The sequence below is a fragment of the Nyctibius grandis genome, chromosome 26 (genome assembly GCF_013368605.1).
Source record: "Nyctibius grandis isolate bNycGra1 chromosome 26, bNycGra1.pri, whole genome shotgun sequence".
Lineage (NCBI taxonomy): Eukaryota > Metazoa > Chordata > Aves > Nyctibiiformes > Nyctibiidae > Nyctibius > Nyctibius grandis.
In genome coordinates, this window is record NC_090683.1 from 3,459,382 (window position 1) to 3,485,278 (window position 25,897).

The 25,897-nt window shown below is 58.4% G+C and overlaps 1 protein-coding gene across 1 annotated transcript; it reads left to right on the forward strand.

Annotated features, from left to right (window-relative positions):
• On the forward strand, positions 1-22,426 carry ITGB3 (integrin subunit beta 3). Its single transcript, XM_068418481.1, has 15 exons — positions 1-281; positions 5,384-5,469; positions 9,831-10,023; positions 12,093-12,345; positions 12,828-12,990; positions 13,616-13,777; positions 13,954-14,049; positions 14,261-14,350; positions 14,738-14,872; positions 15,300-15,729; positions 18,035-18,257; positions 18,802-18,902; positions 19,028-19,147; positions 20,170-20,336; positions 21,081-22,426. The coding sequence occupies exons 1-15, from the start codon at positions 224-226 to the stop codon at positions 21,147-21,149; spliced, it is 2,346 nt and encodes a 781-aa protein (XP_068274582.1). The 5' UTR covers positions 1-223; the 3' UTR covers positions 21,150-22,426.
• Positions 22,427-25,897: the final 3,471 nt, after the last annotated feature.

Genomic DNA, 25,897 nt, shown 5'->3' on the forward strand with positions numbered 1-25,897 from the left:
GAGCTGCAGGCAGAGCAGGGGGGGCACTCCCTGCCTCCAAACTGAGTGACGAGCCAGCGCAGTTTCCTCCGGCCAGCCCCGCTCGCCATGTGTGTCATCCACCCAGGCTCATGATTCACCTCCTGGACTGCTCAAAACCTCGGGCTGCCCCAGAGCTGGTCTCCATCGCTCACGGCGGGGCTGGTCCAAGCAGCCCCCCACGCTCCGGGGCTCGGAGGAGAAGATGGGAAAACCCTCCGTGGGTCTTGGGATCCTCGTGCTCTGCGTTGCTGGTGGCTGGGGTAGGTTTACAGCCCGTAGCGCTGCCGCTTGCTTAAAGCCAGGTCATTTAGTGGTTATATTGCCTTTTATATCCCCAAATCCCAGGACTTTCTGCATTCTCAGGGTCTGCGATTTCCTCGGCGCGGTTCCCAAACACAAAGCGTCGCTCGAGTCGGTTGGGCTTGGGCTGGGTCGGGGCCAGGAGGGTTTCTCAAAGATGTTATAGGGTCAAGACACGGTTTCATGCGTTATTCCCGCACTGGGTGCGGCAAGTTTATATTCTCTACCTACTCTGTGTTTGGCTCTGGGTACTGGTTTGTAACGGAAGGACTGGGCTGTGACTTGGGCTCCGTCCTTCATAAACAGAAAATACACTGGGGGGAGTTTGCAGGGCAGGCAGTCACTGTGTCCATGTCATTTTAAGAGCATAGAGTGTATTTAAGTCAGTATTGCTGTCGTGTTATTTTTTTTTCTCATGCTATTTTGGTGCTTTTCTTTAAAAACTTTGATTTCTGGCATCAGGTGATTTCAGGACAAGTGTTTGTATTTTTAAAAAAAAATTTCCAATGTCTGGAGCACGGATAAGAAGCCTCGAAAAGTGTTTTCTCCTCCCCAGGTGTGTTTCTGGGGCTCAAAGTAAACCCTGCAACTGCCAAACAGTGCGGTGTTTTCAGCTCCTGCTCTATAAATCGGTCCCATTGTTTTTGAGGCCAGACGGGAGGGGGTTTGAGGCAACATTGTTCTGTCTGAAGAATTCCTTTGGTGAATTCCCAGGAACAGCCTGAGGCTCCGGAGCGAGCTGTCATGGGTACGGGATGTAGGATAACGCCTTGGGAGAGTTTGGGTTTATAGAGCTGCACTTTGGGGCTGTGCAGGTGATTTCTCTGGTCCTGTCGGTGCCTGTAATTACTGAGCTTGGGGCATCCCATCTCCGGGAAGGTGTTGGCAGAACAGAACCTCTGTTCAGGGAAAAGACACAGCCCCAGGATGGCGCGGGCAGGAGATGAGCCAGAAAAGCCCAAATCCTTATCGCTCAGTCGAGCAGAAAGGCCAGGCAGGATCTAAGCACGGTTTGTGTCTTTCTCAAGTTTTCTAAAATACCTTTATCAAGTTTTCTGTGTGCTCATTCTTAAATTGGCAGAGGGGGAGAAAACAAAGCGTGTGGCTGGCTCACGCGGTACGTAGAGGAGGTTATTTGGAGCGCAGATTGGGGACTGAGTAATTTTCTCCAGGCGGGGAAGGGTGATGTTGAGCCACAGACGTCTGGGGTATTTCGAGTGCATCATTTCACCCCGCAGCCCCAGCCCCAGGCGGGTGGTTCCCATGCTGCCCAGTTTATCTCCCTGTGTTTCATGTGCTAGGATTTCTGCTTTTTTTTTTAAGTCTTTAGGGTCAGATCGTTCCATGAGACCAGCTGCTTTCATAGTAAAAAAATGCAGCTTTTGTACTTCGGTTTATTAGTTTTATGGCTGGAAAAACAAACCCCAAAAATGAAAAAAAAAAGGGGGGGGACTAAAAAAACCCAGAATGTATTAGTTTAGGCTGTGCTGGGATCTTGTTAACCTGCTCATGGCCAGGCGTGACCCGACCCTGAGCACACCCAGGGCCACAGCCTGCAGGGGCTCAAGCTGCAGCATCCTCCGCTCTCCTCCGCCCGTGCTTTTGCTCCTCCATCACCCCAGGGTCCCCCTCCCCACCTCCCTCCTGCAAAGCCCTCCCGGCACCGCACCCTGTGTCCAGCCTCACAAGCAGGGCTGGAAATGCCAGAATAGGGCCATGAGACTCTATAGTGAGGGGGACGTGGCCGCCTGCTCGCAGCAGGACCAGCCGTGTGTTTGGGTGGTGGTAACTGTCCTCGGTTAATCGCCGCTGGCACCCAGGGGATTTCGGCCCCTTGCCAGGGGTAAGGGATGGCCCTGCTCCATCCTGCCCCAGGTATGGGCAGCCAAGAATGGCTCCGTACCGTGCTGGTGGTTGAGGAAATGTCCCTCGTCCATGGGGACATGTCTTGGTCATGGAGACCACGGGGCTGCATGAGTCTGGGGCAGATACCCCCAGGCTGGGGCTTCAGGCAGCCCGAGGGGGCAGGTACCCACCTGCGGGGGCAAAGCCACCACTGCCATCAATGGGATGGTGGCGCGATGTGACGGCAGACCCCAGGGCAGCCTTGGGCACGGCAGCATCCCTCCCACAGGGACCCTGCATGCTGCAGCCCCATCTGACCCCATGGGCTGCTCCCCAGCTCTGCCCAGGCGGGACAGCCCAGCTCGTGGCCCTCATTCCAAAATCAACCCGATAATTGGGTTTACTTCTCCAGCATGGAGGGGGGACACCGGTTCAAGGACCCCTGGGCTATGGGGTGGCACAGGAGGGGAAGAAAGGAAACCACGAGGGCTCAGAGGCTGCGCACAGGCAGGAGGTAATTTGTACCAAGTGCTGGGGAGCTGAGGAGCTCTGCAGCCCAAAGGGACAGTCCTGGCGCTCGTTAGCCCCAGAGCTCAGGTTTCGTGGCATGAGGAGGCGAAGAGGAGTCAGCCAGGGCCTCGGCCAGCAGGCACGAGCTTGGAAATCCTCCACATCATGTTTCAGTGCAGCCGGGTTAACACTGCACAGGGGAAACTGAGGCAGGGAGCGGCTGAGGGACTTGGCTCAAGTCACAGGGGAAACCTGTTTGAGATGGGATTTGGACCAGTCCAGCTCACATCCCAGATGCTGGTGTGAGTCCTGGGTCCCATCCCCTGGCTGGGAGCATGGCTGGAGCACCCATGGGTGGCAGGGGCCCTTGGCAGCTCTGCATTTCCCCAGCAAGCTGGGTGCTGGGGCAGAGCCGGGTGACTAAACCATCCTATGGCAAGATAAAACCCAGCCCTGAGGGAACAACCCCCACACTGGCATTACATGGGAGTCTGGGCCGGGAGCGTGCTGGTCCGGGTATCAAAGCATCAGGGCTCCCCAGGGACCTGCAGATTCGGAAGCTGTTCCCATGTTCGGGCACGTGGCCCCAGCGTTGGCAGCTCTGAGAGTTTAATCCCAAGCACCTCCAGCTGCCAGGGTAATGCCATCCCCGAGAGCTGCCAGGGCAATGTCTCTGCTGCCGTCCCCGCGGGGCTGAGCCGCTGCCAGCCGTGCCGGAGCTGGCTCCCAGCTGCACGGCACTGCACAAACCCAAGGCACGCGCCCGGCGCTGGGCTGCAGCCGCCGGCGCTTGGCAAGGCAGGAGGGGTGTCATGCAGACACGGCAGGAGCAGGCGTGAGAAGCCAAGCCCCGGCTATCCAAACCCATCCACCCAAGGATGCAGGATTGCTGCTAACACATTGCTGAGCATCCTTGGTGCAGAAAGCACCAGAGATCACAGAATCACAGGCTGGTTTGGGTTGGAAGGGACCTTAAAGACCATCTAGTCCCAGCCCCCCCACCACAGGCAGGGACACCTTCCACCAGCCCAGGTTGCTCAACCCCATCTGGCAATCGACCTGTCGCTCTTTTGGGCAAGGCTAAATTTAAAATCTTCCCCACGCTCACATGCTGCAGCTGGGTATTGTGGTGTATGGAGAGAGCTCTGGGAGTGGATGTGACCCCAAAGCCGGTGCTGAGCCAGGCAGTTGGGGTTGAGCCCTTAGTTTAGTCCCCCTGCGTGGCACAAGGTGAGTGTGGGTGGCAGAGGTGTGATGGGGCACGTCCCCAAGCAGGCGCTGGCCTTCGGGACAGCCGCAGCGTGTCCAGCTCAGCCTGTGACACCGCCCTCGTACAGACATGTACCTCCACGACATGCTGCACACGCAGCCGCCGTGCACACACACGTGTGCACACACGTGTGCACGCTTGCACTCCCAGGCTGCGTGCCAGCGGCACGAGCGCACGGTGCCATCGGTGTGGTCCTGCCCAAAGACCTGACGACATCGTCTCACCGTTTCCTCTTTCTGCTGTGTTACACTTCCTGCAGCTGCAGAAAACGTGGTTTCTAATGCCTGCGGCTGCTGGGGAGAGCCCTGGGCAGGGATGGGGGAACACAGGGCAAAGGAGAGACCCTAGCGCCCGCTGCTCCATGCTGGCATCCCCTGGGCTCCCCCAACCAAGCAGGCACATGGCTGGGGTCTGCTCTGCCCAAGGAACCCTAAAACTCTGCCCAGACGGTCGTGCCCAGGGAGGGAGGAAGAGCCGAGGGTGATGCCACCACATCCGTGCCCCCAGCCGCTCGCCACATCGGCCGTTGGCAGTGGGAACCGCAGAGCTGCCCGGTCCTGCCGCTGCCAGCGGAGCTCCTCCGGCTCCGGCGGGCACTGGTGCTGCCCTGGGGCCCCTGCGGGCACTTTGGGGGCCTTTAATCCCCCACACAGACCCACTGGCCTCTGGCCGTCACGGCTGGTGCCAGCGTGCGTCTCCCAAAGTCCCCACTGCCGCTTCCACCGACGGAGCCCAACCTTTGCCCGGGGCATCGGTGCAACCTGCTGCCAGCACGTTTCTGGACTCTGGCCCTTTCCCTCTTTTCCCTGGGTTTGAACCCGAGCCAAGACCAGCCTCTGAGTTTAGTGTCTGCATCAGAAGGCACCGACCACCCTGGGTCGGAAGCGGTGGGAAGAGGCAGCAGCTCCCCAGGCGCTGGCAGGGCTGCAGGTACCACGCTGTGCCCATGGGAATTCGCCCCTTTCCCCTCCCTGCTGCCCCAAAATGTCTGCGGGGAGGCACAAAGGGAGATGTGTGTGTGTCCCCCCTCCCCTGCCAGCGGTGGGGGCTTCACTCCAGCATATGTGCGATGTTGCAGGGGTGGGGGGACACTTTAGGGAGCTGGCAGGTGGGAAATGATGCTCAGTCCTGGGCAGGATGAAGCCCAGCTGGTACTGGGCGGGGAAGGTGGTTATAAAGGGGGGCGAGGAGGCAGCACCTGGGCTTCGGGGCTGGGAAAGGGGCTGGAGTGGAGCCCTGGGGGGATGGGGATGGGGATGGGGATGGGGATGGGGATGGGGATGGGGATGGGGATGGGGATGGGGATGGGGATGGGGATGGGGATGGGGGCAGGGGCTGCATCTGCTCATGAAGCTGCTGATTGAGCACTGAGACTTCAGCACATGTGTGGCTTCTGGGCTCTGCAGGTCATGACCGCTCTCTGTTCTGCTGTTTCAGGGGGGAACATCTGCACCACGCGCGGGGTGAACTCCTGCAAGCAGTGCCTGGCCACGAGCCCCCTCTGTGCCTGGTGCTCCGCGGAGGTAAGAGCTGGGGGAGGCTGAGCAGGGCTGGAGCACGTCCCTGAGCAGGACAGGGGACACGTGGGAAGGGATGAGCCTTTGGGCTGTGGGATGGGTGCTTGGTCCTTGTGCTACAGCCACAAGTTTGGTTTCCATCTGTTCCCACAGTGTCTAAACACATTTCTCGGTGGCATCTGGCTCTGACCACAGCTTGAGATGCACATCACGGGGCTCGGGCTGCCCGTCCCTGCCTGGCTCCGAAAATCTGCCCCTTCTCCAGGTGTGGGAGCTACGTGGAGCTGGCTGGGAAATGCTGATGTTCCCACTGGGAATTCACTTTGTCTCTCAAAAAAAATGTACATTTGAAAACTTAGTTTACTTTTGTTTTGCTTCTTGAAAAACCCATTGTAAAGCTCTGGCTAAAGGAGCTTAATTGCTGGAAGGGCTGGAAAGGGAAGGGGGCCTAGAGGGAGGAAGGAAAAATACTGATTAGGAGTTAGGATTTGGGTTTAAAAGCCTTTTTCTTTTTCATTGGAAAGAGGAGGGAAGGAAGACAAGGTGCCTGGTTTTGGTTACTGACCTAAGGAGGATGTAAGAGCTGAGCTGTGGCTCTAAAATCACCCTGTTTGGGTGGGTGAGAGCCTGGAAGATCTACCACGCTGCCCTCCAAAAATGCTGCCCTGGGGGTCAGTCCGTGGGAGGGAGTTTCCCACGGGATGGGAGAGCAGAGCCAAGGGGAGGGGAGGCTGGGACAGCCCCAGGGCAGAGCCGAGGCGAGGCTGGGATGGGGAGAGGTGATGAAACCTCCTTCAGGGCTTCGCAGTGGGGCCGTTCCCCCTCTGGCAAGGCTTTTCTTGCTTTCTGCTCCTCCATCCCTGAAACCCTGCTTCCTCCAGCTGCAGCTGTGCCCGTGGTGCCCAGTGGGAGTGGGAAAAGACCTGGGGAAAAGTGATCTGAGCTGGAAAACGCTGTTGGCTGGTGCCTGCATGGCCCAATGCTTTGGGGTCAGTGTGTATCTAGAGGGGATGCCTCTGCTTGCTGTGCCCATCAGATATCACTGGGATCTTGGTGTGAAAAAAGATGTTTGTGTCCCATCTTATCTTCCATAAGGAGTAGCTGAACTTTGCAGCGTGGTGAGGGGCCTCGCTCCCCTCTCCGGAGGGGGAACGGCCGGGGCTGGGCTGGGCTTGCTCCTTCCCAGCCACCTTCCTGGGCTGGGCTTGTGCCTTGATGCTGCAGCAGGGACTGTGATGGCGTTGGCTTTTTTTTTCCTCCACATCAGCAAAGGTTTCCAAAAAAGGAAATATTTCCAGTGCTGCTCAGGGTTGTGCTCATGGACAGACGTGACAAGCAGCGAAGGAGCCGTCCCACTGCCAGCAACCAGCCCCCGGAGAGCCAGGCTGTGTGAGCACTGCTCAGCAACTCTGCCTCCAACATCTGGACCACATTCTCTTAATTTAGCAAATGAGGGTTTTTTCTGTGGGTTTGTTTAATTTCCCTGGGGTAGGGGAGGTCTTGCTGACCCCCCCCTTTTTTAAAGGGACAGTGCCCTTATTTGAGCTCCTTCTGCTCCCACTGCCCTTTCCCACCCACTCTGCCTTCCTGAGGAGCCAGGGGTTATCAGTCACTCCTGCTCCATCCTGGCTTTGGACAGGAGGATTTCATTGCGGTTTCATGTGATCACTGACCCCACTGAGTGCTGATGCAGAGGAAAATTGAGTTTTATTTATTTTTCAGAAAACTTGACCACCCTTACCAACAAACAGACATGCCCATCCGTTCACTTTTCCTTTTGGAAAAAGCCAGCCAAGCCTTAACACTAAAATGTGGCTCTAAAATCACTTTGGAGATTATCGTGGCAGATCTTCCAGGGTCTCACCCACCCATAATGTCACCCGCTCTGGTTCCCTTGGAGGAAAGGTGGAGGCAAGGCTGGATCAGGGATTGATTTAGAGAAGCTGCTGGAAAGTTTTAGCTGAATCTGTGGAGGCATCTGTGCTCTGGGTCTTCCCAGGAGCTCTCCTGCAGAGAAGCTGATGCTGCATGTGGTTGCCTGCAAGCTGAACACAGAGATGCCTTGGGGATGTGTGAATTCCACAGCCACCCTGCCTGACCCTGTCCTCACTTAGAGGGTTTGGAGGCAGCAATCAGGGGATAAATTCATCGGGTTTCCCATCCCGGATGGAGCTTGAGCAGATGCTGAGCTGAAAACCTCCTTCCCTGCAGCAGGACAGAGGTGGTCAAAGGGGAGGTGGAGCTGGGAAGCATCTCAGCCAAGGGCTGTGGGGTGGCTGGTGATGAAGGAGGTGGGAACACGTACCCCCCCCACAGCATCTCCGCGATGGGGAGCCGATGCTGTCAGGGCTGTGCTGACGGGGAACCGGGGTTTGCAGGGGATGTGTCAGTGAATGAAGTCCCTGGGCTGGGAGTTTGTCACCAGCAAGTCCGGGCTGCCTCTGGGTCGCTCCTGCCTGGGGCTGTGTCCAAGTCGCTGAGACTGCAAGTCTACGGAGACTGGGGGGGAAAAATAGACTGGGGGCTGGGGACCCTCGTAGCCAAATGCTCTATCAATGGCACAGTAACTTTTTCCTCGGCCTTTCACAGTTAGTTTTGTTGCTTGGGAGGTTCTTGTACATCCTGAGTCAATCATGATGTTCAGGGCTCCAGGGAAGGGGAATGATGTGGCCCTGGGACATCAAACAGCTTCTCTGTGGGAATCTTGCAGTAGAAATGATGCTGTTCATGCCATAAGGTGCTACGTGGCCTTTCAGGGGCTGGGACCCTCCCCAGGATCTCCAGGTATCACCCAAGAGCCCAGCACCCCAGTTAAAAACCTGTCTGCCCAGCCTGCGTCTCACCTGTGTCTCTCTCCAGTGATTTCCCCACCCGGGACAGGAATGTACGTGATGATTGATGCGATCTGGGGTGAACCAGGCACATCTTCCCACAGCGGGGAGCCCCGTGGGGTGAGCCTGGGGGGTGCATGGGTGCAAGGGAGCTCATGTAAAGGGATGACTGGTCTTCTTCAGCGACAGCACGCTGTCCAGGCGGCGAGGGTGGGAGCGGGAGGCTGCGGGGGAGGAACACGCCTGCTGACGTATTTTCTGGCTATCACTTGGCCACTGTTTCCAGAGGGCTGTAGGCCAGCCAGGGCCTCCTGACACTGCGGTTTTCTACTTGTTTGCGTAAAACACACAAATTCCAGTTCCTGGGTTCAACCAGCCTGAACCGAAGGGAGATGATAGCCCGGATGGGGAACCTCTCTGGTGCTGGGAGGCTCCAGCGTTGGGATCCAGCTTCCCAGGAGCAGGGAGGGAGCTGAACCAGCCCCACCAGGACTTTGTGCCACTCCTCTGTGCTGCAGGGAAAGGCTGTGCTGGTCATCTGCTGTAGGACTTTGAATGGAGAAAGATTTGGGCTGTGGAAGCGAGATGGAGAAACCCTTTGGAGGGGAGGAAGGTGGCTGCTGTCTGGCCGGGAACAATCCTGGCAGTGTTGGGCTGGGAAAGAAATTCTTTCCATATTTGTCTTCATGAGAAACTGAAGTGACGGGAGCCCTTCTGAATGCGCTGTGATAAGGGTGAGGAGCCGGGAGCTTTCTAGGAAAGGAGGGACAGGGCTGGAGCCCCACTGTGACACCGCACTTTGTGCTTCCTGCCCCTGACAGGCACTTGACGGCTTCTGCAGCCCCGTTGTCTTTTCGCTCTTTCACTCCTTTTTTGGTTTTCCTTTCCCCCGTCCGGCTCTGCCCGGCAGGAAGCTGGAGAGCTGGAGATAAGCCTGAACCCTTCTCGGACAGGAACCGAGTGCCGCTCCGTGCCATGGGCTCACCCGCAGCAGGGCTGCTCCTTGCTCACAGCCAGGTTTCTAAGGGCATGTGTCAAGAAAATGGGGGAAGAAGGTGGCTTGTCTTTTGCCAAAGTTTAGAAAATAATAAAAAAAAAAAAGTCCCAGGCTCTGCCCCTCATCCCCACGTGCACATCCCACCTCACCCTCTCCTCGCCAGCCCACACAGGCAGCCTTTCCTTTTCGCTTTGCCAAAAACCAGACCTGAGGCTCCAGCTGCTCGGAGCCAGGAGGGGGCTTGGCAGGGACATGTTATCCATCGCCCCATCTTGGCAGGGGTTGCTGAGCTCCCCTGCAGAGCACAGCACACCAAAACCTGCTCTGAGCCCCAGCAGGACTTGCTGATCCTGGAACCCCTGTCTGCCACCTCCCTCGAGCAGAGACCGTGTGCCCCAAAAAGCTTCTTATCCTGGTCTGGCATTAGGTGCGATAAAGCAGGGGCTCTCTGGGGAAAAGAGACCCCTCGCTCCTCCTCCTGGCATCACCCCGATGCATTCCCAGGGGACCTGGCTCCTGACCCTGTCCCTCTCCCGCAGGTCTTGGTGCAATCTTTCCCTCGCTGTGACCTGCGTGCCAACCTCCTGCAAAATGGCTGTGGGCAGGACTCCATCGAGTTCCCCACCAGCACCATAACCATCCTGGAGGACCGACCCCTCAGTGACAAGGGCTCGGGGAGCTCCACCACCACCCAGATGAGCCCCCAGAAAATACAGCTGAACCTGCGGCCGGGTAAGAGCCCTCAAACTGCTGCGGGAAGGGGAGACACAGGGGGAACAACCCAAAGGGCTCAGGCGATGAGGGAGCCTTCGCTCTGCCTCGCTGGCCAACGCTGTCTCGTGTTCATTGGGGGCAAGACCAGGCTGGGGGCTGCACCAAACCCTCCAGGAACGTCCCTGATGGGCAGCAGAGCTGTCTCCAAGCTGATTTCTGTGGTTCCGTCTCTTGGCTCGATCCTGTGGTACGCCAAGGGGCAGGACAGGATGCGACTTCAACAACGCACGGGCTTGTTTTGTAAAGCCATTTAGACTTTAGCCACTGCTGCTGCGCTCTGAATGCTTCGGTGGAGGTCAGGCTCGTGCCTAACGAGCTGTAGAGCAGCTGGCAGGGTTGGACTGCCACCAGGTCCCTGTAATTTCCCAGGCTCATGTCAGCCAGGCAGGCTGGAGCCAATTAACTGTTATGGTCGTTTGCCAGCACTGAGGAGTTTCAATCAATGCCAGGCAGGAGGCAAAACTAACAGGCGTCACTAGCCCAAGTCACAAAACCTGTTTGGGGAATGTGGAGCGAGTGGTGCCGTCACCGTGCTCTGCCCCACACCGTGCTCTGCCCCACACGTAGCCCACCCCGGCCATCCGCTCATGGATGGCTCTTCCAGTCTCAGCAGGAACAGTTTTGGTTCCTTGTGCTCATTAAAGCCCTAGGGCCAGATATCGGTGGCTGATAGCACGTGGCATGCTGTGCACATCCCTGGGCCTGGCCAAGACAGGTCCTGACCCATCTGGACGACAGCAGTCTGAGGTGTCCCCACGCGATGGGACGTGTAGTTGCTAAGTGGCCCTTGCTCTATTTAGGTCTAAAGATGTATGGCAGGAGGCAGGTAGGTGTGCTGCTTTGGAGAGGAACAGAGGCAGCGTGCAGTGCTGTAAGTGTTCCTTGGAAGCAGTAGAAGAAAACCCCAGCTTGATATCATCTCTGCCCACCCAAGAAGGCTTGGCACGAGCCATCTGCCTTGACTCGGGAATCAAGACCAAATGCTGAAGGATATAGGTAGGACAGGTCATAGGCCATGTCCCACAGGCTCGGAGTCCTCGTGGTTTTAGCTCAACAAGGAGAAACAGATGCTCTTTGAGCACAAACTTGGGACCCCTGACTACGTGGTGGTGCTCCAGCAATTCAGGTGGAGGGGAGATGGAGCTCTTTGGGCTCTCATGGATTTTGAAACTTTCTCCATCCTGAAAGTCAGAATGTGATGTGCAGATCTAGAAGGAAATGTGAAAACAATAACAATTTAAGCTCAATTAAAGCTTTTTTTCCCCTCAACGTTTGAGGTGTTCTGAGAAGGCTGCAGCTGTGCCCCAGCTTACATTTCAAAGAAGCTGTTTCAAAGAACAGCAAGAAAGAACCTTTGTCCCCTTTAAAAGGCAGAAAGAAAAGGTCAACCCAAAGCATTTTCGGTGTTTCTTTTTTTTTTTTGAAGTGCAAAAGTCATCGAAACTGGCCTGTTCCCCAGAAGGTTCTGTCTAAGGAGGTTTTTGTTTCAATGGAAAATGTTTCACCAAAAATTTTCCAGAAGGGGCTGGGAGAAGCCAAGAAGAGTGGGAAGGAACAGGGATGGGGGAGGCCCCGGGAGATGCTCAGAGTCCTTGGGAGCTTGAAGTCCAAAGCAGCCAGGCAGCCCCCTGGTAACCCCTGTAAGACCTGCTGCCCACGCGCTGGGTGTTTCACTCACTCCATCCAGCATGTTGGTGATGCTGTTCATGCAGGACAGTTTGGGGGGTCAGCTCTGAGCAGGAGGATCTGCTCATGTCCTGGTAATGAGAGGTTTGGAGAACAGGAGCCATAAGCCACATTTGCCATCTCCAAGGGGTGCACAGCGTATCTCCCGTGCAAATACCCTGCCCTAAGGGCTTTGCCCCTTTGTGCCTGTTTAGCTGTGATGTTCTCCTCCCAGCAGCTGTAAACCGTCTCCTTGGATTCCTGCTGACCCCATAGGTTGACTTTCTCCCTCGTCCTGTGACGAGCCCCCTTTGCTTCTCCCAGGAGAGGATCTCTCACTCCACTGCCCTGTCACATTGCAGATGACTCCCAGATCTTTCGCGTCCAAGTTCGTCAAGTGGAAGACTACCCCGTGGACATCTACTACCTGATGGACCTGTCCAACTCCATGAAGGATGATCTGAGGAACATCCAGAACTTGGGCACCAAGCTGGCCAGCGAGATGCGCAAGCTCACCAGCAACCTACGCATAGGCTTTGGGGCCTTTGTAGACAAGCCCATTTCCCCCTACATGTACATCTCTCCTCCGCAAGCCGTCACGAACCCTTGCTATGAGTAAGTCCCAGGCTGAGGGAGTCCTGTAAGGGCCAGAAGTTAATGGGACATCACTGGAATGGGGCTGGAAATCCATGTCAATGGATTTCAGTGGAGAGCTGAGGGTCTGATTTTTCGGCGGGGTTTAAACCTTGCTGCACTGCATGTTCTGGTGGCACGGGGAGGAGGAGCCAGTTTAAACTTTGAAGTATCATTGTCACTGGAAAGCTCTTAAGGGAACAAGCAATTTTCCACCATTTTTCAGAAGACATGTTGAGGGTCAAAGAAAGTGACTTCTAAAAATCTCAGCAGAACAGAGACTGGGAGCTGACCTGAGCCCAGCATCTCTAGAACACCTCCGTCTGTGTCCTCAGGCTCTTGGGGTGGTTGGGTCCCTCCAGCACATCCCAGACAGGACTATGGGATGTGGGATGCTTGCAGGGTGGATACGGGAGCTGGAAGAGCCCTTTGAGCGTTGTGCCCTGACTGCTCTCCTCCTGCAGGATTGGGGAAACCTGCCTGCCCATGTTTGGCTACAAGCACGTCCTGTCGCTCACGGACGAGGTGACCCGTTTCAATGAGGAGGTGCGGAAGCAGAGTGTCTCACGGAACCGCGACGCACCCGAAGGCGGCTTTGATGCCATCATCCAGGCCACCGTGTGTGATGTAAGAGGCAAGAAGGCCTGACTGGGGCCAGGAGAGGGTCATCAGGCTGGGCCTGGTGGGTTGGCAGAGACCACCCAACCCCACCAGGACAGGACCGTAAGCTCTGTGGAGCTGCAGGAGGGCTCAGATCTGGAGAGGGTGAACATTCAACAAGGACATTTCTAGGCCCATAGCAAGGCAAGGGAAGAGCAGGACCCTTGCTTGGTCCTGGGAGGAGAGCGGAGCAGAGCAGGTGCTTGGGGACTGACGATGATCCCGTGTCAGCCCTGCAGTAACCAGCCCAGAAGGGACATCATCTCCTGTGCCTGCACCTTGATTTTGCTGGAGATGGGAGGGGTTGCATCCCTCAGTCATTAGCCACCTTGATTAACACTCTAAGTAAGTTAAAACCCGTCTTTTGCCTTTGCAAGCAGCCCATGCCCACCTGCCAGGCTCCACAGCCCACGCTTTCCCCACAGCACCTCCCTGGGAGAGCGATTGCCCTCGGTTCCCACTGCAGTGGCAGGTTGGTCCCTACGGCCAAGCCATGACCCAGGGTGGCAGCGAAGGCAGCAGCGGGGTGCTGGCACAACGGGCTGCCCTTGGCACACACTGCCACATGACTGGGAGCTGCCTTTTGTTGCAGGAGAAAATCGGGTGGAGGAACGATGCTTCCCACCTACTCGTCTTCACCACGGATGCCAAGACCCACATCGCGCTGGATGGCAGGCTGGCTGGCATTGTGCAGCCCAATGACGCTCAGTGCCACATTGACAAGGATAATTTCTACTCTGCCTCCACCACGCTGGTAAATCCCAACCCAAGTGTGGGGTTGTGGAGCCCAGAGCTCCTCTTGAGGGTCCTCATGGGATGGGGTCCATCCCTGGTCCTCATGGGATGGTCCAGCCCTGACTGGAGAGCATGATGAGGACCAGGGTGGCTGGGGGTACGTGTTCCTAGGATATAGCCTCTCCTCTTCCACAGGACTATCCCTCTCTGGGCCTGATGACTGAGAAACTCTCACAGAAGAACATCAACTTGATCTTTGCTGTGACAGATACGGTTGTTGGCCTCTACCAGGTAATAGCTCCTGTGCAAAGCCACCTTCTTGGAGGGCTAATGGGTCCCGAGGAGCACCCTTTGCAGCTGGCCATGGGTGGTCGGACATAGCTTGGTGGCCTCCTGTCCTATCAAAGCTCCTTGGGAAGCTCCTGTGTGCCCAGACAGCGTTTGGCCCAGCTGTGGCACATTCACCCGTCACGAGCAGATGATGCTTATGATATTTCTCCAGAACTACAGTGAGCTGATCCCAGGCACAACTGTGGGCACCTTGTCCAGAGACTCCAGCAACGTCCTGCAGCTCATAGTGGACTCCTATGGGGTGAGTGCACAGTGTGGTGGCCCCACAACAGCAATCTCCTCCCAAAATAGCCACTGCTTCACACTGCAAGCAGCACACACAGATTTGGCAGCTCCCCCAGCCCGAGCATCCTCCCTGGACCAGCTGCGAGCATCTGCCTCCACCCACATGTGTGGGGACCCCAGGGAAGGGACATCACTGTTCGCCGCCTGCCCCTTCCCATCCTCAAAGGCATTTTCTTGTGGGGAATGACGTAGCTGAGTCCCAAGAAAGACTCAGGGCGCTTGGCTCCATTCCCGTGCACGTGGGATCATCGCTCTGGTGTGGTGGCTGCTCGGGGCGGGCCCCTCCCTGGGACTGAATCCTGCCCAGCCTGTGCTTCTTCATCACTCCTCTCTCCTCCTCCAGAAAATCCGTTCCAAGGTGGAGCTGGAGGTGCGTGACCTCCCCGAAGAGCTGTCCCTGGCCTTCAATGCCACCTGCCTCAACGACGAGGTCATCCCCGGGCTCAAGTCTTGCATGGGGCTCAAGATCGGTGACACGGTGAGGATCCCGTTCGTGGGCTTGGTTTTTCTGCCCCTCTATGTAGCAGCACTGCCCACTCATCTGATGCTCTCCACCAGCACCATCTGCTTGCCCCACCACCACCTGGGTGACGCAGACCCTGTCATCTTTGCAGTGGAGAGAAGGGTCCGGCTGGGTGGAAAATGCTTTTTTTTGAATCTGCTGGATGCAAACTCTGTGGTCCTCGAGCTCAGTGTGGGCTGCTGGCCACAGCACATGGGATTTAGCCTGGTTACTCTGGCAGGCAGGTGCCCTGACCCACACCATGCTGGGACAGATTTGAAAAGCCCAAAGAGACCTGGTGGGTCCCATTTCTGGGCTCCTTCAGCTTGAGCATGGACTGGAGCAGGTACCCCGATACTGTGCTGGTGGTACTGACACCCAGACGCACCCCTCTGCCCTCCAGGTGAGCTTCAGCATCGAGGCCAAGGTGCGGGGATGCCCGCGGGAGCGGCAGAAATCCTTCACCATCAAACCCGTGGGCTTCAAGGACAGCCTGACGGTGCTGGTGAACTTCGACTGCGACTGCTCCTGCGAGAGCCGAGCCGAGGCCAACAGCTCGTCCTGCAGCCGAGGCAACGGCACGCTGGAGTGCGGCGTGTGCCGCTGCAACCCCGGGCGCCTGGGCTCGCACTGCGAGTGCTCGGAGGAGGAGTACAACCCCTCGCAGCAGGACAACTGCAGCCCCCGGCCGGGCCAGCCCCTCTGCAGCCAGCGCGGGGAGTGCATCTGCGGGCAGTGCGTGTGCCACAGCAGCGACTTCGGGAAGGTGACGGGCAAGTACTGCGAGTGCGACGACTTCTCCTGCGTCCGCTTCAAGGGCCAGATGTGCTCGGGTGAGTGCTGGGGTTGGAGGGGAGGCAGATCAGGGCACTAATGCTGCCTGAGCTCATGGGCAAAGGAGACACCAGCTATTCTGGGGCTTGTCCCATGCGTTGTCCCCACCTCTGGCTTGCTCAGCCATGGCTCTCCCTGGACCAGCCACAGGTCTGAAGCAACACTGGGGGAATTATTTCCTTTTTGACAGCTGGTGTCACCTTCTGTGCCAAAGAGCAGTGGCAGGGTGATGGGCTCCAAGGGTTAAAACCAGACCTCAGTCCCTGCTTAGACTCAGGAGTCCCATTGGGGTGGCTGGTGGGCTCCCAGGGGAAGCAGCTCTGGGGCGTGCAAGGTGGGGACCAGCCAGACCCTGCTCGAGTCGCAGCCCCTGACACATCAGAGGTATTGCTCTGCAGAAGGAAACCCCGGGGTGGAGGGAGAGGGGTGGGGAGAGGCAATTTTTATCCTCCACCCAGTTCTTGAAGAGTCCTCTTGGCAAAAGCATTGGGGAAGAAGCAAATCCTCCTCCCTCGCTGGCCTTACCGCATCTCCCCTCCTGAATATTCATCTCTTCCATGCCCTACCAGACTTGCCCACTCCAGCCCCTGCTGCTCTCAGTGCTGGGGAGAGAGGAGCAGGTCCTTGGGTGCTCCTCCCACACCAGGGACTGGGGAAGGAGCCCCTCTCTGCAAAACACCCGTCCCAACAGCAGTTTCACGTGTCCTGCTGTGCCAGGGCCTCTTCCCCATCAGGAACCCCCATCTGGGGTTTCTCCCACCCACATCTCCAGTAAGCACCCAAGGTCCGAGTGAACCTCCACACCCTGCCCCATCTCCTGGTTTTTCAGGGGATGTGAGAGGGGTGGCAGTGCCTGAGACTGGGGCGTGAAGCTGTGGTGCATCCCTTCCAGGAGCAGAGCACCCCAAAAGCGATTCAAGGGGGGAACAAGAGGGGGTAGCCATCCCCTTTCCCATCCCCAGCCTCCCTCCGTGAGCCCAGGCAAGGCGGCTGCTAACACAGTGCCAAAAAAGCCCCCGCTTTCATGCTGTGAGCCCAAAAATCCCCACGAAAACATCAGTGGCCAAAGCTGATCCCACTCTGCTGGAGCCCAACGTGGGTGAGATGAAACCTGCTGACCAGATGACCCTCAGTTCCTGCTCCCTGACATCCTCAAATTGAGTTTTTGAGATCCCACCTGCCCCTCAGCCCAACCTCACAGCTCACAGCTGCCTCTGTGCTGCTGGGATTGATCCTCTCTCTTAACAGCCTGCTGAGAAGGGAGCTGGAAACACTGGGGTTTTCCCCCAGCCCAACCAGGCAGGGCCCTCAGTGTCCCCGGGGAGCCGGGCGCCTGTCCTTGTTTGCACAAGGGCTGCCTGGTCTGGCGGGACGGGCGAAGGGCGACGATGAAGCGATGATGATGAATTGCTGCCTCCAGCCTGGGCGAGCTGTTTATTAACCAAATCTGACCCTGTTGGCATCGATCCCGGCCCATCGAGCCACTTCCCCCCAGCCTCCCCGTCTGTTTCCATGCCTTGTCACCCAACACGGCCGTAATTTTCCTGTGACTCAGCCCTATTTCCTCATTAACATGGTTACACATTTATTTCTCATGCCGGTGCCCCCGAGGCCGTGGCAGGGACGGTGCCCAGCCGATCCCCCGCCGGGAGCAGCGTCCCCGACGTGCCCCGGTGCGCTCGGGGCTTGGGACGGGTCGGCGCGTGCCGGCTCCATGGCGTTCCCACCGCTTACCGTGACTTGTCTTTGAGCTGAAATGAAACCACAAGCCAAATAGCTCCAGGCTTTGGCAGGATTTGAGCACGTCTGTCTGTCTGTCTGATTAAACCAGTCTCAAGGAGCATGCAGAGCTTGTCAGGCTTTTCCCAGCTGTCAGCTTCCCCTGCCTGGCCTGGGGCTGGGAAATGAGTGGGATCTGGGGCGTTTGACCAGATGTCTTGACTCAATCTGAAATTAAAAGCCAAAGCTTGACTAGCTCGGAGATGGATCTGATGGAGCATCTCTAGCTGCTGCTGCCAACCTGCCAGAGCTGGGGCAGCTCAGCCTGGAATTGGGCAGTTTTTTCTTGTTTGGGTGGAATAAGAGGAGTGTTGGGGACACGGCGAAGGTTGAGGTTTGATGTGAGTTGCTGTGTGTCCTACCCCAAGGACAGTGGAAAGGGGTTGTCCTGGGTGGCTGGTCTGCCTTGCCATGCCCACGGAGGTGGAGCTGCCACTCTGGGTATGTGGGCATCCCATATGGGTGATTGCTAACGGGATCTATGGGGACACTTGAGGGTCCTGATGCCCTCTGGGTTGTCCCCAGGCCATGGGCAGTGCAGCTGCGGGGACTGTCTGTGCGACTCAGACTGGACCGGCGACAACTGCAACTGCACCACACGCACCGACACGTGCATGTCCAGCAACGGGCTGGTGTGCAGCGGCCACGGCTCCTGCGTCTGCGGCAAGTGCGACTGCACCCAGCCCGGCTCCTACGGAGACACCTGCGAGAAGTGTCCCACGTGCCCAGATGCCTGCACCATCAAAAAGTGAGAGAGGGCAGAGAGCTGGGGGAGGTTGGACCCCATCGGGGAGCCGGCAGAGAGCTGGGATGGGTCATACCCCATCGGGGAGCTGGCAGAGAGCTGGGATGGGTCATAGCCCATCAGGGAGCCAGCAGAGACCTGGGATGGGTCATAACCCATCGGGGAGCCCGTAGAGACCTGGGATGGGTCATACCCCATCAGGAAGCCTGTAGAGACCTGGGATGGGTCATATCCCATCAGGGAGCCCGTAGAGAGTTGGGAAGGGTCATACCCCATCAGGGAGCCCATAGAGACCTGGGATGGGTCATACCCCATCAGGGAGCCCATAGAGAGTTGGGAAGGGTCATATCCCATCAGGGAGCCGGCAGAGAGCTAGGAAGGGTCATACCCCATCGGGGAGCCAGCAGCAGTGGTGGCAGGTGCTCTCACCAGCTGCAGCCCAGTTGGGTTGGGATTGCTGCGATTTCTGCAGCCTCAGACTGAAAGGTGTGATACTCCCCCGGGGAGAGCATGGAAGAGCTCACGGTACCTCCCTCCTTTTCCTCAGGGAGTGCGTGGAGTGCAAGAAGTTTGAGCGGGGAGTGCTGGTGGAGCAGCAGTCCTGCAGCCGCATGTGCCGCGACGAGATCGAGACAGTGCAGGAACTGGGTAAGGGAGGAGACCCAAACCCCTGCCCTAAAGCGGGGAAATCGGGGGGGCTGCGTATGCCGCCTGCTTTCCCTCCACGTGTGCATCCCCCGGCACGGGGGGCTCTGAGCCTCTCGCTCTGGCAGGTGACAGGGGCAAGGACGCCGTGAACTGCACCTACAAGGACGAGGACGACTGCGTGGTGCGGTTCCAGTACTACGAGGACTCCAGCGGCAAGTCCATCCTCTATGTTATCGAGGAGCCAGGTAAGGCTCGGTACCTCACCCACCCCGGGCTGGGCGGGTGCAGAGCGTGCAGCGCTGCGTTTCTCTGCTAAACGGGGCGATTTTGTGTCCCTTTGGTAACTGCTGCTGCCGCCAGGCTGGCGGGGGCACAGAGGGGTTAAAGAGCTGCTTTGTTCCCTGCTCTGTGCCACAGGGCCGTGATTTCCTGCCCGTCTCACATTTCCCCACCGTGTTGCTCTGTTATTTCACCCCCCTGTTGAGGCCAAGGATGGGGGTTCAACCTTCCCACCGCCCTGATCCTGTTTCTGACTCCATGGGTGTGATTTTTCTCAAGCAGCAGATAAGAGCTGGCTCCCGTTAGCCGGGCAGGAGCAACGCTACGTCTGTGCCCCAGGGCTGGGATACGGCAGCCCCCCACCACACAGAGCAGCCCCGGGGTCTCCAGCAACCTCGAGGTCTGATTTACAGCTGAGCTGGGGGCTGTGTGGCCACAGATCACTCAAAAGCAGGGCCACGAGGGCAGCTGCCAGCTCTCGTGACAACTGTGGGGGTGGCTGGCGCAGCCCCAGGCGGCATGCAGGGGGAGCAGGGTGGGTGCTGGGGTTCACACCAGATCTCGCCACCTCGGTTTGCAGGCACAGTGTTGACTCACAGCCAGAGAGCAGGGGCAGTGTGGGGCATCAGCCAGGCTGGTGGTTTAGGGATGAACTTCCACCAGCCCAAGGGCTTGGTCTCCACTGTCACACCCCACTGTGGATGGGACCTGTGATGCCCCTGACCTGGGCTGCTCCAGGCTTGGGTACAGACGCCCACCCTAGAGACAGGAGCTCAAGGATCTCAGCACACGTACCCCATGGATGGAATCCTCCTGTACAGAGCCTGCTGTGCTCAAGGGTGGAGGCTCCTGCTCCCCGACCAGGGAGGATGAAGCCCTCCTCAGACCAGACGAGCTCCATGTACCCATTTCCAAGCAGCCCTAGAGCTGCTTTTAATTGCCCTGGGGGTGCTGAGCCCCCCCAACCCTGCCCTCCTCCCTCCACCAGACTGCCCGAAGGGGCCGGACATCCTCGTGGTCCTGCTCTCGGTGACGGGTGCCATCCTGCTCATCGGCCTCGCTGCCCTGCTCATCTGGAAGCTCCTCATCACCATCCACGATCGCCGAGAGTTTGCCCGCTTTGAGGAGGAGAAGGCCAGGGCCAAGTGGGACACGGTGAGGGCCAGCGGGTCGGGTGTGCCAGGCAGGAGTCCCTGAACCCCACAGCCCCTGGACTGAGTGGATCCAGATCCCAGTGCTCCCAGTACGAGAGCCTGGTTGCTGTCTGTGCTCCCAGGGCATGGTCCCTAGGGACCAGCTTGCCCCATCCCTCTCTGAAGCACGGCACAGTGTCACAGGCAGGACTCGGGGTGACACTGCCAGCCTGGACACCCCTTCCCTGAGCCTGCTGCAGTCCCAGGGGCTGCGTGAAGGCGATAGCAGATGTCCCAGATGCTTTTCCCACCTCCAGCGTATCCCAAGCCCTTGTCACCAGCGTGACCCTCTTACTCACCACCCACACCAGTGTTTCCATCCCGTGAGCGAGGTGGAAGGTCCCTCCTGCCACGGGATGCTGGAAGGGCTGAGGCACCCAGAGCACAAGGGAGGGGGCTGGGACGGCACTGGTGCCTATCCCCCACCTCTGCTCCCCCTCCCCAGAGGGAAGGGATGGGGTGGGATGGGGTGGCTGTTTCAGGAGGCCTCTCTGCTCCTGAGTTCCTGCTGCCTTTCCTCTCCTCCACCACAGCTTCTCCCTGCTCTCCCCCATGAAAACTCATGGGGAGCGGTTAAACTGCGGAGAAGTGGATCCACCACCCAATGCTGAGAGGGTGCCTCCGTTTCCCTAGCTGTAAAGTAAAGCGAATGCTGATGCCAAGGACCAAGCGATGATGCTCTTTTTCCTTCCTCTTCTTCTTCCAGGGCAACAATCCTTTATACAAGGAGGCTACATCTACCTTCACCAACATCACGTACCGCGGGAACATGTAAGGATGCCGCATCCAGCACCTACACCGTGGGATCAGCCAAGGATCTGTGGGATCTTCTGGAGTCCGGTTTACAGAAGAGCTTGTGTGTGTCTGCGTGTGTGAGTGTGTCTGTGTGTAATTTAACAATCCCTCATCTGCCTCCGAAGCCCTGGTGTCCGTCACCCCACTGTAACTGCAGGGATGTGCTTTCCATGGCAAACCTCTCGTCCTTACCTCGGCGGGTCGCCTCGCGGGAGCCGGTGGCCCTTCCATACACTGAACGCAGAGAAATGGGACTTTCTCTGCCTGGCGAGTCTGTGAACTGTTTAGGTGCTCATTGGGCCAAGCGGATTTCAGGAGCGGCTGCTTGAACCGAAGGCTGAGCTGTGCTCTCCTCCGTGCCCTGTGCTGGTGAAGCTCTGCCCGCTCAGTGTCTCCTCGTGCACTGGACAGATGGGGTCCCCCAGGGTACCAGAGCCATCTCCTTGGGGGACAGGGCAGCTACCCTCGCTGCCAGCAGGCAGGAGCCAGCCCGTGGCTTTGGGGGAGCAACATTGCAGCCCCCTCCTTCTTGCAGCCACACATTTCTGGTGCTGCTGTGCCCCGGGACAGTGAAAAGCAAATGCCCTGGCATCGCAGTGCCCTTCCTCATCCCCTCCACGTGCACTCAGTTTGCACCACCAGCCAACTCTATGTAGCATCAGCTGTACTGGTCCCAGCTGCAGCCTGGCTCAGCCCCTGGGATGGTGCTGAGCTCCCCGTGTCCCCCTCCGCCGTCCCCACGCCACAAAGCACATGGATGTGCACACAGCAGCCTGGGGAGGGTCGTGATGCCCGTTATCCCTCGAGCCCGGCCACCTCTCTCACTTTTCTGTGCTTTTTGGGCTGCATAACTGCACCACGCTTGGTTTTCTGTGTAGCTCAGGGTTCCAGAAGAGCAGGCAGGGTTCAGGCCACGTCCTGCTGCCTGGGGTTTGTCCTGGGGGGGGAAATAAAGAAACGTCCCGGTAGCAGTTTGGGTCTAACAGCGCTGCAGCCTGGGCCATGCCCCAGCCAGAGCACCATGCCTCTGTTCCCCTCAACTGCACCAAAAAGCAACAGAGACTTTGTGCCCAGTGTGGGGCTGGCCCCGAGGGCCCCAGCAGCATGTTGGCTGAGCTGGTGGTGGCCATGTGTCCCTGGTCCCTGGCTGGCCTGGCCCCAGCAGCACGGGAGCAGCGGCTGGCTGCAGGCAGCAGCGTCTGGTGCTGGGGTGGGAGCTGGGGCTGAGCCCTGGACCGGGGGCATTGGATGGGCAGCGGCAGCAATTCACACCATGAAAATAAATAAAATAAAAAAACCCTCAAATTACTAACGGTGTCGGTGTCCTCGCCAGCCTGTGCCCAGGCTTCCTGCCCCGTGGGCAGCCCCTGGAAGCCCAGTGTGACTCGGGGAGCTGGGATGGGGGAGTTGGTGCAAGCAGGGCTGTGGACCACCTTGGGGGTCTCTGCTCTGGCACTGGTGCCCCAGGCGGGGGCTCGGGGTGGGTGTTAACAGCACCCAAGAGGGCTCTGGGGTTGGTTTGGATTCAGCTCAGCTGGGTTTGGCCCCAGGAGGAGCATTTCAGCTGCAGGGTCGGCCAAGGGGAAGGCAAAGGGGTGCCCAAGGCAGAGCCTGGCTGCAACACAGAGGAGGAGGAGGAAGAGGAAGGTGAGACCCACAGGCTAGCTGGGGAGGGAGTATGGGGTGCCAGGGTCTCAGATCATCCCTCTGTGCTTGCCCTGAAGCAGCGCTCAGTTTGGGCACCTGCTCGGAGATGCCGCGGAGATTGTGGTGCCACAGGGGTGCGGTGCCAGCCCGGGGTTCAGGGCAGCCACCCCCACCCAGGTCATCCAGCCTGGGACCCTGCCCCGCTCTCCCCGCTGAGCCTGGCCAGCGAGGGTCCTTCCCGTGGGACACATCCAGCCTGCACAGGGGATGATCATGCCTGGGACTGCGGGCATGGCACAGGGCCCTGCAAGCAGCAGCCAGAGGGATGGAGGCACAGTCGTCCTCAGGCCCTGGATGTTGTCCCCATCCCTGTGCCACGCTGACCTTAGACACCCCACTGGACCCCGTCGGACCCTGTCCCAGCTTGCTGGTGGCAGGGAGCTGAGTCTGGGAATGCCCCCAGTGTCACCGGGTGCTCTGTGACATCACGCATCATGGGGACAGAGAGGTGTCACCAGGCAGCGAGCTTGGGGGCTGCCCTTTGCTGCCTGGGTGCACCAGAGGCCACTGGGGCAGTCGCTCGCTCGGAGGGTGAATCAGCTGGGGGTCCCTGGGGCAGGACGGGGGAACCCAGCTCTGCAGCACCCTCTTGCTAGACAGACCCTGGCACTGAAGTCACCTCCTGCCCCACCACAGACACAGAGCTCTGGGTCACAACCTTCCCAGCTGTGCCCTCAGCTGCAGCCCCGCTGGGTGCGAGACCCCCGGGTGTCAGCAGGGCCCCGTGGGTGCCCCTGTTCACAGCAGGGCCGGGACGAGGAGGGGATGGAGCCCTGCGAGCCGCCAAAACCCTCTGGCCCCCCAGGCACCAAGGCTCAGCAGCAGCCACCACGATGTGGCTCTGCAGAGAGTCAGGATGCATCTGCCTGCCTCCGAGCCCCATCGGCCCCCGGCTTGATGTCCTCGCCCAGCAGGACCTCCACGTCCAGCAGGAACAGCCAGTCCAGCAAGAAATCCACGTCCAGCAGGACCTCCAAGTGAGTGAGGGGCTGCCTCCTTGGAGGGAGGGAGCCCACATTTGCCCATGTTTCAGGGCTCCCCATGTTCCCCTCTCGTCCTCAAGGCAGAAAAGCTGGAGGCCAGGGAGGGGACGGTGATGGGGGATGGTGCTAACATTGCAGGGGGGCTGCCCCGTGGTGCATGGTGCTGACGGCCGAGACGTACCCACCCAGGCAGGTGGTGTGCAGGAAGGACGTGCCGAAGGCGGATAAAGAAACGCAGGTGAGGGTGGGCAGCGCTGGCTCCCACACGCATTCACACGAGTTCTTTTGGGAGCATGCCTGCACCCCAAAACTACGTGCCCATCACCCACACACACAACCCTCACCCCAGGGATGCAGGTGGGACATGCCAGGGGCTGCGTGTTCGTATATTCTCCCGGGAAGCATAGGCAAGGATTTGGCCTGGAGATGGATTTGGCCACTGCTGAGCACCCTGGTGTGGCCCAACCTGGGGTAGACTCCCGCACAGGAGCTGGGGACCCACCAGAGATGGACTGGACCCTCCCAGAGCCCCCCAGATGGGGGCTGTTGGGTCCTTCCCATTCCCCTCCCTGGGCTCAGCCCGTGCTCGGGCAGTGTTTGATGGTGTGGGTGCTCCCGGCCCCAGACCCCCTCTTCTTTCCAGGTGTTACAGGAGGAATGGCAGCCACAGGGCAAGAAGAAGAAGAAAAGCAAGCACATGAGCAATGGCCAGGATCAGCCGCAGTGGCAAGCCTCGAGGACCAGCAGTGCCACGGAGAGCTGTCTCCAGGCATCGCAGCACAGAGCCGCCAGCCCCTCCGAGGCATCTGTCACACCCCAGAACGGGTAACGCAGGGACCGTCTGGGGCTGAGCCAGTCCCACCCCTGGGTCTCCCCCCCAGGGTGATCCAGGTCCCCACGGCAGAGGGACGGGTGCTGGGCAGGGTCATCTCACACGTGTCCATCTGCTCCCTTGGTAGGAAGAGCATGTCCAGCCTGTGCAGGGATCTGTACGACGAGGAGGGAGAAGAGCAGGATGAGGCTGTGCTGGAGCTAGAAGGTAACCCTGCTCCTCCCCATCCAGTTCAACTGTGTTTGTTCCATCATGCTCCTCTGAAATCCTCTGTCCCACCTCGATGACTCCAGCACACTGGAGGAAACCAAAGTGATGCTACATGTGCGATTTGGGCAGATCTCCATGTCCCATTGAGCTGTGGGATGAGCTAAGACCCCTGTTTAGCTAAGTTCCCTGCCCCTCGATGCCAGTGGGCATGGCTGCTTGCAGGATCAGGCCCATGACCGTAAGGACCAGCTGCTGGGAGTCTGGAGTGGCTTTTCCACCCCAGAATCAGGGCTGTGTCGCTGTGCAGGCCGGCGTAAAGGAGCGTGAGCAGCTGGTGGAGGTGGCGGCTGCTCTTGGCTCCCTGGGAGAAGCCGTTTGCGAGCAGTAGTAACTCCAACCATGCCGAACCTCCACGCTGAGGCTGTTGGTGTCAGGGACCACTAGATGTGGTGATGTCCGTACGCACTGAGTCAGACACTTTCCACCTTTCTGTGCTGTTCTCGGATCATCTCCCACTGCGGACAGGGATCCCCAGGGAAATCTCCCCCTACAGAGGTTTCCAGAAAGTGGGGACACCCTGCAACCCATCCCACAGACGCAGCTCCTGCAGCAACACTTGAGGCCGGAGGGTCTTTTTAATGCTATTTTTATTCCTGAAAGCGCTGAAGTGCTCCCTCTTCTTGGAGCCTGTTAATACATCAACTTCTTTTGCAACCTGATGTCTGTTAATAAACCCAAGAATGAGCAAAGCGCTTCCTCATGCACCTAGGAGACGATTTTAGGTGCATTCTGTCCCATTCACAACCCAGAACTGTGTTTTGCACGTCTCTAGGAAATTTTCTGAAATGAAACACATCTCCCCATGGATCGTAGGGAAGTAGGTCAATGTTGGAGAGGTGAGGTCTCACCTACCTCCAGTGGAAAGCTTGGACCCCCAGCCTACATCTGGCCAAAAAGGCCCTGGTTTGGGAAGCAGTTTTGGGATGAGATTCTCTA